A 12,112-nucleotide genomic window follows, 5' to 3' on the forward strand; every position below is an offset into this window, starting at 1 on the left:
CTGTTGCCAGAGAATTATATGTTCATTTCTCTACCATAAGCTGCCTCCAACGTTGGTCTTTCTGTCTGTAATAAAGCCCTTTTGTGGTGAAGAACTTATTCTGATTGGCTGGGCCTGGCTCCCCAGTGGGTGGGCCTATGCCCTCCCAGGCCCAGTCACGTGAAATCCATAGATTAGGGCCTAATTAATTAATTTAAATAGACAAATTTCATTATATAAACTGTGACTGAGAAATCTTTGAAATTGATGCATGTGCATTTATATTTTTTATCCCTATAGATTTAAAATGGTTGGGATGTCATATGGCTCTATTCATACCTAAAAAATGTATGATATTTAAAATTGTAACTCTCTTTTCGACATAATTTACACTGTGTAAAGTCCTTTTCGCATACAACTTTATTTTAGTATGAATCATCTACCACTGTTCATCTCCCACCAGTCATCTCCCTATAGCTCAGTCTCTGATGTGATTATGTAACCCTCTCTTTGGTTACTAGTCCCTGGATGGACCTGTGGAGATGCTTTGTGACAGATGTCGAGGCAATAACCTGACATGTTAGCAAAACAAACACTTTAGCTGCAGTGGAGTGTAACTTTATAAAAGTACTCTCTCTACGAACTCTCCACATTCCACTCCATTTCTATACATGTATCTAATATATTCATATATGTGTTATTGGTATTCAGCAATTGTTTGTTTCTCAACGAATTCAGCATACCAAACATTTTGAATGGCTAAAAAAAAAATGTCCAAAGTGTAAGAAACATTTCACAAATCCTGCACATCTTACATACATGTTCATTAAATAAGACGTCAGAGGCACGGTGTACTCGACCATGTGAACGTTTTATTGGAAGAGTGCAATATTCATCTTCAGTGCTGCAGCAAATGAACAACACAATCAAGTGATAAAAGTTACAATATCTTCAACACATCCACAGTCCATATGAAAGTGTGACACATTTCATATGTCTTTCACAAAAGTGCCCAACCAATCACAGAAACTTCAACCTCTATTCAATGACGTGGTCTTGAATATAGTGTGTGCCTATGTTTTGCAAACTGACTGAATTATATGAATAAAAACACTGTTCATTTTCTATACTTCAGCAATAAAATTAGACATTTGATTTATTATTTTAAGAAAATGTCCTTCATTTTCATAGTAACAGAAGGGATTGTCTGAACGTGAACATGAATATTGATTGTTTTCATCAGCATGTGCACTTGGTACTTGCTATCTAACCTGCTACACGTTCTATTGTGCATATTACACAAACCATCAAGGAACCCTAGCAATACATTTGAAATCCGATTTACTATTTCTATTTCTACTATTTCTATTTTAGATGTTACCGCTTACATCACATACTGTTACAGTACTCAATCAATTTTCCAATTTAGTTTTCATACTATGTGGAAAATAAAACATGTAAGTTATAGGTTCAACACATCTAACTTTCCTTTCCCTGCCATCTGTCATTTTCTCACTCAATCACCTTCCACACCTCTTACTTTTAGAGGTAAATCAATGTAAAACACATGCAAATAAATAATAGGCCTATCATGTATCCATTTATACAAATTCATAAAACTTGTTTTGAATTTGAACTTTTCTGGTACAGAACATCCAATGGAACATACATTAGAACATACTATAAATGTGTGTGAATGCACTTCACTGATCAGAATTATAGTAGAGAATGAGATAATTATTTGCCCCGGGACAGTGCTTTTTTTTCAGAAATGAAAACCTTTAAAACTAGAATCCATAGTGGTGAAACTGCCATGTCCGTTTGCAATATTACAACAACAAAATTGCTAAAAACAACTACAGTAACCCTGTTTTTGCGTTCATGACACTATACCCCTCTTAAAAAAAAGAAACACTACATGGATTCAATTGTTAATTATAATATGCTGGCCCTATTGTTTACCTCTGTACATCCAATGACATTTTCTACGTTTGTTCTTACAAGTGCAGTGTTTTTTTGTTTTTGTTTTCTAGCTGAGGATGTACAAATGGCTGTGCGAGATTACCTTCTCATAGTTGTGCGTGGCAAGGTAGCGTAGAGGGACTGACACGGGTGGCCTGGGCCTCGACCCATATGTCCAACAGTAGCACTCACATATGACCACAGAGGCTGGGCCTGTCTGAAGGGAGGCCCGTAAGGGGCAGAGGTCAAGCTCATAGACCTAGTATGCATGGCTGGGGGTGGAGCATGATAGTAACCACCGCTGACACTGGGGGCGTCCGATGACACCTTGCGCTTCCGTTCGTCCAGAGGTTCCGGAAGAGATCGTCGGCTGGCGGCGGAGTTGACGTTAGTGGAGATGGACTGAGGGAAGTTCTGGAATCGGAAGGCATCGTCCACCAGACCCAGGGGGCTCTGGGAGGGAGCCTCCCAAGTGCTGGGGGGCTTGAGGGTGACTTTTTCCTGCCAGGAGGTCTGCCTCCCAAGAGATGGATGGAACACAGGGGTGGTCACAGGGGACTTAGATGACTGTGAGGGCATGTAGGACATGGAGCACATCCGTCTGGGTAGGGACAGAGAGCAGCTTCTGCCACGACCCTGGAAGAAAAGGACATTGTACTTGATTGATGTGAATCAGCTAATATAAAGCATAGTGTGGGGCTCAGGGTCAAAATATAAAATACCAAAAGTAATGTAATGCACATGTATTCATGAGGCACTAAATAAATGTGTTCATGACACTGTACCCCTCTGTTTCCAACCAACAGTAGTTCTATACATCTTGCTTTGGCCTTGATTACTTGAGCAGAAAGGAGAGAAGATTCCTCATCCTGTGCAGTAAGGTGATTCATTTTGCGGTCCAATAAAACACACACACACACACACACAGTGTCAGAGGGCATTGCCTCCTGTGAAAGAGCAGGATATCCACTTTCAAACTCTTCATATGGACATAGGCCAATTCTACTCAACTGGGTGTTCATCACCATCCATTACCTTTCCCCATGATTATTGCAATTTTTTTCACAACATAGAAGTCATATCACTCTCTCATACAGTAGCATTGTGGCCTGGAGATGAATGCCTATAAATAATCACAGTAGTGAACGGGCCCTCAAACCTGATGATGCATTATCACTGCACATTTTGTTCAGTGTTCATGTTCCAAACATAGCTGGGTGACATAATGGGGTCGTTTCTCCTTAAAATAAACGAGTCCCCATGGCTCATTAAGACCAATGGCTGGGAAGAGAGTTTGTTTTCAGCACTTACCTTTGGCAGGGGTTGATCCTATCGGGTCTCTGCTTAGCAGAGCTAACTTTTTGAAAGGGATAGCATGTTTTAAAGATGGTGAGTCTGAGCTATATTTGGAAACGGGTGAGCCCTTTGCTCATAGCAGGTCTCCATGCAAACTTTGGGTTTCAGCAAATACCTGTTTAGTGGACGTAACACATTGCCTTAACAAGTCATTGAAAACATAAACCTACAAAAGTGTCTTAAACAGGTGGAAAGGACTCAAATATAGTTTAATTTGCTGTAAAGTAGAAAATTTGAACTGAGGAAATCATTGTTTTATCATGACTGTTTTTAACCAGATATTGCTTAAGGTACCGTGAATTGGCAACATTAACAAATACATAAGCAACATTAAAATAGAAGCGGTATTACAAATGAATAAAGAGAACAATATGAGTGTGTGGTACAATAATTAAAGCGTGACGCATTCATGAAAGAAAATGTTGCAAGAGTCCATGCAGTGTTAACGAAATATGAAAACACACACAGGGAAAGGGAGATATTTAATTGCAAGATTGTGCAGAGTACGAGACGTGCAATATACAATGGAACACATAAAAGAGGAAAAATAAATGTAACAAAGGACAGAAAAGGTCAAGTCAGCAATCTGATTGGAAATTTAAAAAAATATTATTTGTAACATATATATCAATTAACCTGAACATAAAACATGTTTGATTAAGTGTTAAAATGAATATGTTGATAAAAACTACTAAGTGACTGGCCATAATTGACAATAAAATACAAAATTCCACATTGTCAACAGCACAAAGATGTAGTGGGGGCTTTAAAAACACAATTAGGAAAAGCTTTGAGCTGTATCACACTATTAAATATAGTTTGGAATGAGACTGAAGGAATTGTAAGAGGTCTGCATCCAAATATAGTGCCTATTATTAATATTATATCTCTTCTAATCATAGTCATCATAAAAGTATGAACAAACCCCCCTGTTTTTATGTTAGGCACTATCATTGCTATCATTTTGCATACATTGCAAAGATCATTTTGACTAGCATCCAACCTACCCACTCTGTTTAACATTTCCTATGGGTATGAACATTACTGTTGAAATAATGGTAATGTTGCATGTGGTCATGACACCACTGGTGAATACAGGCTGCCCTAAACATAAATTAATTGACACAAAAAAAAGGCGAGGCAAGGCACCATAGACAAACTAGAAATGTTTCCTCTTTTCAGCTGCACACACAACTGATCACAATTTCCTGAGAATACTCAACACGACGTATCCCTAGTGGGTCCAAAACTTCAGCCATGGAGGGGACTTTTTTGTTGAATTCTTCCTCTTATGCCTAATGCGTATATAACTCTCCCCTGCTAGTATCTGTATCTTCACTAATGATCTAGCGCTGCAGACAACAATATAGCAGCTACCTTGACTTGCTAAACTGTGTATCAATAGCTAGCAAAATTTGCTATCTAGCTTCATTGGCAAACACTACATTGGTATTAGCAGTAGCCAACATTAGCTTAATTCACAGCTTCATCAACAACACCTACAATAGTCTCTCATTCTCAATAGTTTCTCATTCTGAAACACTCACTTACAGCCAGTCTCTAATTTCATTGTTTTAGAAGCTATGAAGCAAACAGATAGCATTATGAAGTTGAAGTGGGGCGTTAACTCTTGCAAAAGAGGTAGATCGAGGCAGGGTGGCAGAGTGGCCAATGAATGATAACAACCATACGCAGTGATACCTACTGAAATGTTCTATCTGTATAAAATCACTGGTATAACACAGGTTGTTGGTCTGGAAAATTACTTCCATAAGACAAAGACAGAGGCATTTGTTTTCTCATGTTCATTTACTATAAATCTAAATGTTCTGCAATTTGTAAAAAAAAAATGTGTAAAGCTAGAGAGAGGAACATAATGAAAATGCATTCATTGGTTTCCCTTGTTGACCTGTCATGCATAATGTAAATCCTTTAAATATTGAATTAATTGTTTAGTTTTATTGTTCAAAGTTGTCATGTAAAATGCTTTGTGATAGGTTTGCATACTACTGTATGTATAGTAGAAAGTAAGAAGATATAGGGTGACATTTTGACACCGCAACAATGCAGAGATATTACCAAAAATAATTATATTATTTGAAATACTTGGCAGGACACATCTAATTTAATTGAAACCATTTTAAATAAATGGTGCTTTAGATATTGTAAGAAATAGTGTATAATCTCTGCATCTTCTGAAACATCGAAATGGGGCAGTGGGTTGGGACTAATGTTGCAGAACGACATGCCTCCACTGCTTGGTTGTTACCGCTTGCTTTTTGGCAGAAAATGTAGGCCGAGGAGCCATTTGAATGGTACCTCTAGAGAGGACATCAGCATCAAAGGGTATAGAAGACATAGATTCTGAGTTGACACTAAGAGACAGCTGATGGGGAGTGCTTGTGGGTATAGGGCAGTGGGTGCTTGGAGCTTGGGGAGCTTTTTTGGGGATATCATGCAGAGCAGGTGAAGCATTATGCTTCCAGTCCAGTTGCTTGCTAAATTGGAGTGGTTCACTTGACTGTGTAGATTGACAGCCGAAAGGGTATAGGACACTCACCAATCTAGTAGACTTAGCAGGAGCTATGGGCTTGCTTTGTTGGTTTGCTGGGGGAAGATCATGGGCAGGGTAAAGAGAAATGGCAAAGGCAGGTCTAGGGCTGACAACAGGGGCAGGTTTAGGGCTCAATGGTGGGTTTGACTCAGGGGTTGGGATGGGGGCCATTTTGAGGCTAGGGCTAAGGCCTTCAGCCTCAGTGCCTACGTTATATCTAAAGAGTGATGAGTCCAGCTGGTAAGGCCGATGTTTCAAGACATCTAGGGCATCCACGTGCTTGTGGAGTGGTGGTTTTGTTTTCGCCTGGGTCTTTGGCTTGATTTTTGGACTTGTTGAAGGGGGCTGCTTAGCTCCTGCAGGGGGGTAGAACGGAGCTTGATGGGAATTGTATGACAAAGGAGGTGGGGCTCGGATGTTGGATGAATATCTCCAAGCACCTGGAAGGGAGGTGGTGGGGGAAGGAGACTTTGCTTTGTTGGCCTGAACTGTTTCGGTATCCACCACATATTTCTCCATACGGGTCTTCCTCTTGGAAAAGAGTTCGGCACCTCTTCCCCTCAGAGTTGGACCATTTATGGCTGGACTAACATGGCCCTCAGAGATGTGACCCATTGGAGATGTAGATGGTGCCTTGGCTGCGTGGCTGTAAGAGATCCCTTGTTGGGGTGGGCAAGATGCTACCGAAGGATTTGGGGACTTATTCTTTGAGACTGTGGGTTGGCGAGGTGCCGTGTGAGTTGGGTTCGGGGCCTGAATACTCACTGGGGACCGCGATGGCTGTGGACTCCAGCTATTCATGGTTGGCTGAAGTTGAGAGGGTGATGTTGAGTTGACTGGTACCCCGGTGTTCATGGGTGGCTGTGGTCGTGCCTGAGTTTGGGGTGGTTCACGGGGGTTCGCCATTTGCTGAGGCAAAAGCCAGTCTTGTTGTTTGAAGTATTGCTGAGGAGGAGCCCCCACTGGACTTGGGAAAGATGCTGGGATTGGACTCCTTGCCGGGTGAAGTAGCACATTTGAAGGACTCTCCTTCAGCCATGGTGGACAGGCTGGGTTGATGCTAGGCTTTGGGGCAACAGGTGGGGGATTCTTGAGCTTGACTGTTCGGGGTTGCATAAAGTTGCATGCCTCAGCACCAAGACTAAAGTAGTCTTCCTCTTCTCCTGACTCAATGTATGATCTTCTTTCCCCTCTGTTTTGAATATAGGCATTGGATGGTTTATCAGAGGATGCTCTATTAGCACCTCTTCTTTTTGAGTTTGGTAGGATGCCAGTCTTGATTGCTGGTACAGATATGCGTTCATCACGCGACGCTATGAACTCCCCAGTTGGGGACCAAACCTGTGGAACTGTGTGTATAGGGACTGATACCTTGAATTTGAGTTCATGATGCTTCACTGGACTAGTGACACCACTAAGAGGAGAAAATGGGATAGGCACTCTGTTTTGGGATCCCAAGAAGGGCTTCGCTGTTCTGTTGAGCACAAGAGGCTTTGGTATGGCACTAGATAGGTGGTTGGGCATTCTGTTCATCATGTGAGCACATTGTTGCACCTCCTGTTGGTTTTCTTTGCACTGCAGTTGTTGATTGCCATGAGCATGATTGGATTGCACGTAAGCTTCATCCATTTTGTAAGACTTGTGCAGTTCTGTGTCTTCAAGCTCTACAATACCTTCGCCTGGTAAGCCTTTGCGCCTCATTTCCTCGTGCTCTAAGGCAATCTCATCCATCCTCTGGCGGCGCTGCGCAAACATTGCCATGCCCTTGCCTCTTGTCTCTGGCAGTCGCTCCATCTCTTCCAGGTGCTGAAATATGTTGGCTATTCCAAGGTTCTCCTAGTTTAAATTGACATCTCGTTCTTGTACATTCATTGAGTAGTCTTCTTCAAGTTCTGAATAATCATTAGTGGTCAAAGTAAACCTGACCGTTTTGCCGTCTTCACTTTCTATGTCTTCGTCGCTTTTGTCGTCAAACTGGTGCTGACCTGTCCCGTAGCTGACAAGTGTATACTTCTTAACCCTTTGCCGCCGCTTCTTGAACATCAACACCCCTCTGTTTCTGGGATTTGGTGCATCGGTCAACAGCAAAGCAATGCTTTTACATTTAGACTTGGCTTCCTTCACCTGCTTGTCTGACTGGCTCTTGCTCTGTCTGGACCCTAGAAGGGAGATATGAGGAGAGAGGACAGAGATAAAAAGAGAGAGATTTTATCAATGCAGTTGTGACGGTCGTCAAAAGGAGTAGACCAAGGTGCAGCGTGGAAAGTGCTCATATTTATATTTATTGAAACTCAGAACACTCAAACAAAATAACAAACCAAGGAAAAACGAACGTCACGTTCTGCAGGCTTACTGAGCTGTACAAAAACAAGATCCCACACTGAAGGAGGGAAAAAGGGCTGCCTAAGTATGATTCCTAATCAGAGACAACGATGGACAGCTGCCTTTGATTAGGAACCATACTCGGCTAAACACAAAGAAATAGAAAACATAGAATGGCATAGAATGCCCACCCCACATCACACCCTTACCTAACCCAAAAAAAGAGAAAATAAACGACAATCTAAGATCAGGGCGTGACAGCAGTATAATTACATAAATTATAGTTTTTTGCTACCTCAGAATGATGCATATGTAATGTGAGGAGGTATCACATAAAGTACCCCACATAAAGGACAATACAATAGTACTGTCTACCCATTTCAAATTATCTGTGTCCTGAGAATGTCATCAACCGATTACTTTTAGGGTGTAGCTTTCTCAATTGCCAGTTACAGTGCATTCGGAATGTATTCAGACCCCTTCACTTTTTCCACATTTTGTTACGTTACAGCCTTACTCACACAACACCCCATAACGACAATCTCCCCTGATTGTTCAGTTTGGCTGTGCGGCCAGCTCTAGGAAGAGTCTTTGTGGTTCCAAACTTCTTCCATTTAAGAATGATGGAGGTCACTGTTTTCTTGGGGACCTTCAATGCTGCAGACATTTTTTGGTACCCTTCCCCCGATCTGTTCCTCGTCACAAATCCTGTCTCGGAGCTCTACGGACAATTCTTTCGACCTCATGTTTTGATTTTTGCTCTGACATGCCCTGTCAACTTTGGGACCTTATATAGACAGGTGCGTGCCTTTCCAAATCATGTCCAATCAATTGAATTTACCGCTGTTGGACTCAAATCAAGTTGTAGAAACATCTCAAGGATGATCAATGGAAACAGCAAAGGGTCTGAATACTTATGTAAATAAGGTATTTCTGTTTGTTATTTTTAATACATTTGCAAAAATGTCTAAAAACCTGTTTTCGCTTTGTCATTATGGGGGATTGTGGGTAGATGAGGAAAAACATTGATTAAATTAATTTTATAATAAGGCTGTTATGTAACAAAGTGAAGGGGTCTGAATACTTTCCGAATACATTGTACATGGGGTTAGCTGCAGAATATAATGGATATTGAATAGAAATATCTATTCAATGTCAAATGGTTGATCATTTGACATTGTTCAACTTAGTTGCTTCTGACTTGTTGATCACAGCACCTATGGTAAATCTAGCCTTTTTTTGTCTTGAATTGAGTTGAATTAGTATGGTTCACATATCATCCTTTGCCCTTCTGCAAAACAGTTAGTGTTTATGAATATCATGCTAATATCATGACAGCCTACATGATTCATGAGGAAAGGAATTGATCATGTACAGTGCCTTAGTTTACTACATTATAAATAGAAGGCTTGGAGACAGACAACTTTGGAAGTCACTTTCCAAACAACGAGCTCCATCATTTCATTATGTATTACAAATCATTCCAACATTAACGGCCAATATTTTAGAATAACCTTTTTCTTCATAATATTTAGACTTAACTCCAAAATAAAGGAACAAATAGAGAGCCAGAGATTTGAAGTTCAAATTCCAGACCTATTTATTACCTTGTCACGATGGCTCCTGACAAATGGCTCGTATTGTATTATAGCAAACACTTCAATTTACTTGAAGCTTCCACCCTAAGGTCTACAGAACACTGAGGTCTATTGACATGATGGATGTCATGTAAACTGACTACACAGTTTAAGAAAAACCCATTATAGCTACCTAGCCAATTACCTGTGGCTTATATAAAGACCATGTGCAGTCTAATAATACTTTTAAATAGTTATATTATAAGTAGAAAACTAATACAAATAATAGAAATATGATACTTTTTAAGTTCGATTTTAGTCAGTTGACAGTTTGAATTTATTTTATTTTATCCGAAGAGCTATAAAGTTTTTATAGTGCACATATATTTTTGCCGACAAATATATCCAATTTACATATTAGGATTTGCAACATTAGACAACAGACACAACCTGTTAATATTACAACTTTCATCTTTACATTAAAATAATACGTTACTTGCTATACTCCTACATTGTCGCTAAATGAATACTTTAAATGTTAAAAGGGATGTTCAGTATTATACAGTAACTAAAAATCTATGGAAGTAATGGGAGAATGCATGCAGTGCCTGTTAAAATGTTCACGGCCAAATCAACTTTAATCAACTTAGTTATTTGGTTTAAAGTTACTTAAAGGTGATCCAGTTTGTTGAACATGAACCACATGCCCCCATCACTCCCATTGTTTTCAGCTAGCGGTGGCTAAAGGTAGCTGAAGTTTAAAGAAAACCGAACCATGGATTCATGTTTTTTCCCTGGGCTATAGACTACTTTCAGGATGAGGAACCATCTAACATTACATTTTAAAATACTTAACTTCTCCTTTAACTCTTCAAATAAGTTACTGTTAAATGTCTTGAAGTATCTATTTATGTTCGGTCAATCTGATTTATCCATGTTTTTCTGTTATTGTCCATCTGCCAGTGTTGTAGACTGAATGAACTCAAATTATTTATTGCATTTGATATAGTTGAGACTTTACTTGGAGGGTTACACTAAAAAAAGAATAACAATGTATAAACACAATAACATTTTCTGTTAATTTAAAATAATATTTATCAAAACATCTGACCCCATTTAAAAAGTAAAATGTAATAATAAATATAGAGTTTGCATGGTCTTTGCAACAAACTGTTTGCTTTGTGCATATAACATACATTGACAGCAAATCCAATGAGGGTAAACATTCACTAAAGTCGGACAGATACTTTTAATGTGCTTTAATTTCAGTATCACCTGGACCTGCAGACTCAGCAACGGTGGACTTTTATTTTTAGGTCCACATTGCAAGATGCAATAAAAGCACTAGTCTCATTTTAGAGCTAACTTAGGGGGGGGTCTCTGAGGCAAGAAAAGCGAGGAGCTAACTTAACATTACACAGTCAAGGCTAATGGCTTGAAAAGGGATCGGGTGTCAAGCCAGGATGACACATGGTGGTGTCCGTCAAATTAACTTCTGCCAGTCTCATCAGAGACATGGATGGTCGGATTTTATTATGATCCACTCAGACTATTAAATGCACAGGAGAGTCAGCCTGTATGCCCACTTCCAATAAGCACACATCCCAGCAGTCATGCCCTGGAGTCCAAATTCAAACATTGCATCATTATCTATTTTGCTTTATAAACGTCACTGTACTTTGTAGCACCAATAACAGTAGTTCCTTTACAATACAAATAACATGATTTAAGTGACAACAAGCCAATTATATTTTGACATGCCTTTTCTTTTCAAATTATTGTATTAAAATAACATTTCGAACATTGTTTTATTTCATTATAAGCCGAATGCAACACAGAGAAAATTACCACATAGTTTTGAGTTGCACAGATTTACATTGGTACTCGATCTACAGTAAATGAATGAGGGGGTGGAGGGAGGAGGAGGGTGGCTACTTACGTGCGTGCCTCACCCTGTGTCTGCTGGGACTGGGGAGATCTCTCTCAGACGCAGAGTCCCACTCCTCTGCCTGCTCAGCACCCTGCTCTGAAATTCCAAGGGTAGATAAGCAGGAGGTGTTTCGCTGGGCCCTCCTTCCTCCGGAGACTCAACACTCCCATTCTCCCTGGCCCCGGTCCCAGAGCCCAGCCTCCTGCCGCCCCCCCTGGGTTTCCCATGGGTAAGGGTTAGGGTCATCTCACTCAGGCCAACGGAGGAAGAGGAGGTGGACCGTTGCCTTGATATTTGACACAAGTTGGGGTTCGGGGGCGGGGGCTTGTGGGGTCTTTGGGGGAGTCGGTGAAGGGGGTAGGATTGAGTAGGATTCGGCATCGGAGACCCCGGATTCCCCAGGGTAGACGCTACACGGCACCTGTGATAAAG

The 12,112-nt window shown here is 40.5% G+C and overlaps 1 protein-coding gene across 2 annotated transcripts; it reads right to left on the reverse strand.

The window, feature by feature from the left end:
* Positions 1 to 829: 829 nt before the first annotated feature.
* Positions 830 to 11,834, reverse strand: LOC115202063 (synaptopodin-2). 2 transcript variants are annotated; one of them, XM_029765924.1, is made up of 3 exons: positions 11,703 to 11,834; positions 5,858 to 8,010; positions 830 to 2,577 (listed from the first exon to the last, which is right to left on the reverse strand). In XM_029765924.1, exons 2-3 carry the CDS (start codon positions 7,643 to 7,645, stop codon positions 2,041 to 2,043), a joined length of 2,325 nt encoding a protein of 774 aa, XP_029621784.1. In that variant the 5' UTR covers positions 7,646 to 8,010; positions 11,703 to 11,834; the 3' UTR covers positions 830 to 2,040. The 2 variants fall into 2 exon arrangements, with proteins under 2 accessions (XP_029621784.1, XP_029621783.1); XM_029765923.1 differs by having other exon boundaries at positions 11,690 to 11,834.
* Positions 11,835 to 12,112: the final 278 nt, after the last annotated feature.

Source organism: Salmo trutta, chromosome 11 (genome assembly GCF_901001165.1).
Source record: "Salmo trutta chromosome 11, fSalTru1.1, whole genome shotgun sequence".
In the NCBI taxonomy this organism is placed as follows: domain Eukaryota; kingdom Metazoa; phylum Chordata; class Actinopteri; order Salmoniformes; family Salmonidae; genus Salmo; species Salmo trutta.

Bases quoted from the DNA above. Each gene is read 5' to 3' on its own strand.
- LOC115202063 (XM_029765924.1), bottom strand. From the start codon at position 7,645: ATGGAGCGACTGCCAGAGACAAGAGGCAAGGGCATGGCAATGTTTGCG. The intron at 2,578-5,857 runs GTGAGTGTCCTA...CTTTTCTTCCAG, and splicing joins CTGCTAAGTCTACTAGATTG to GGTCGTGGCAGAAGCTGCTC.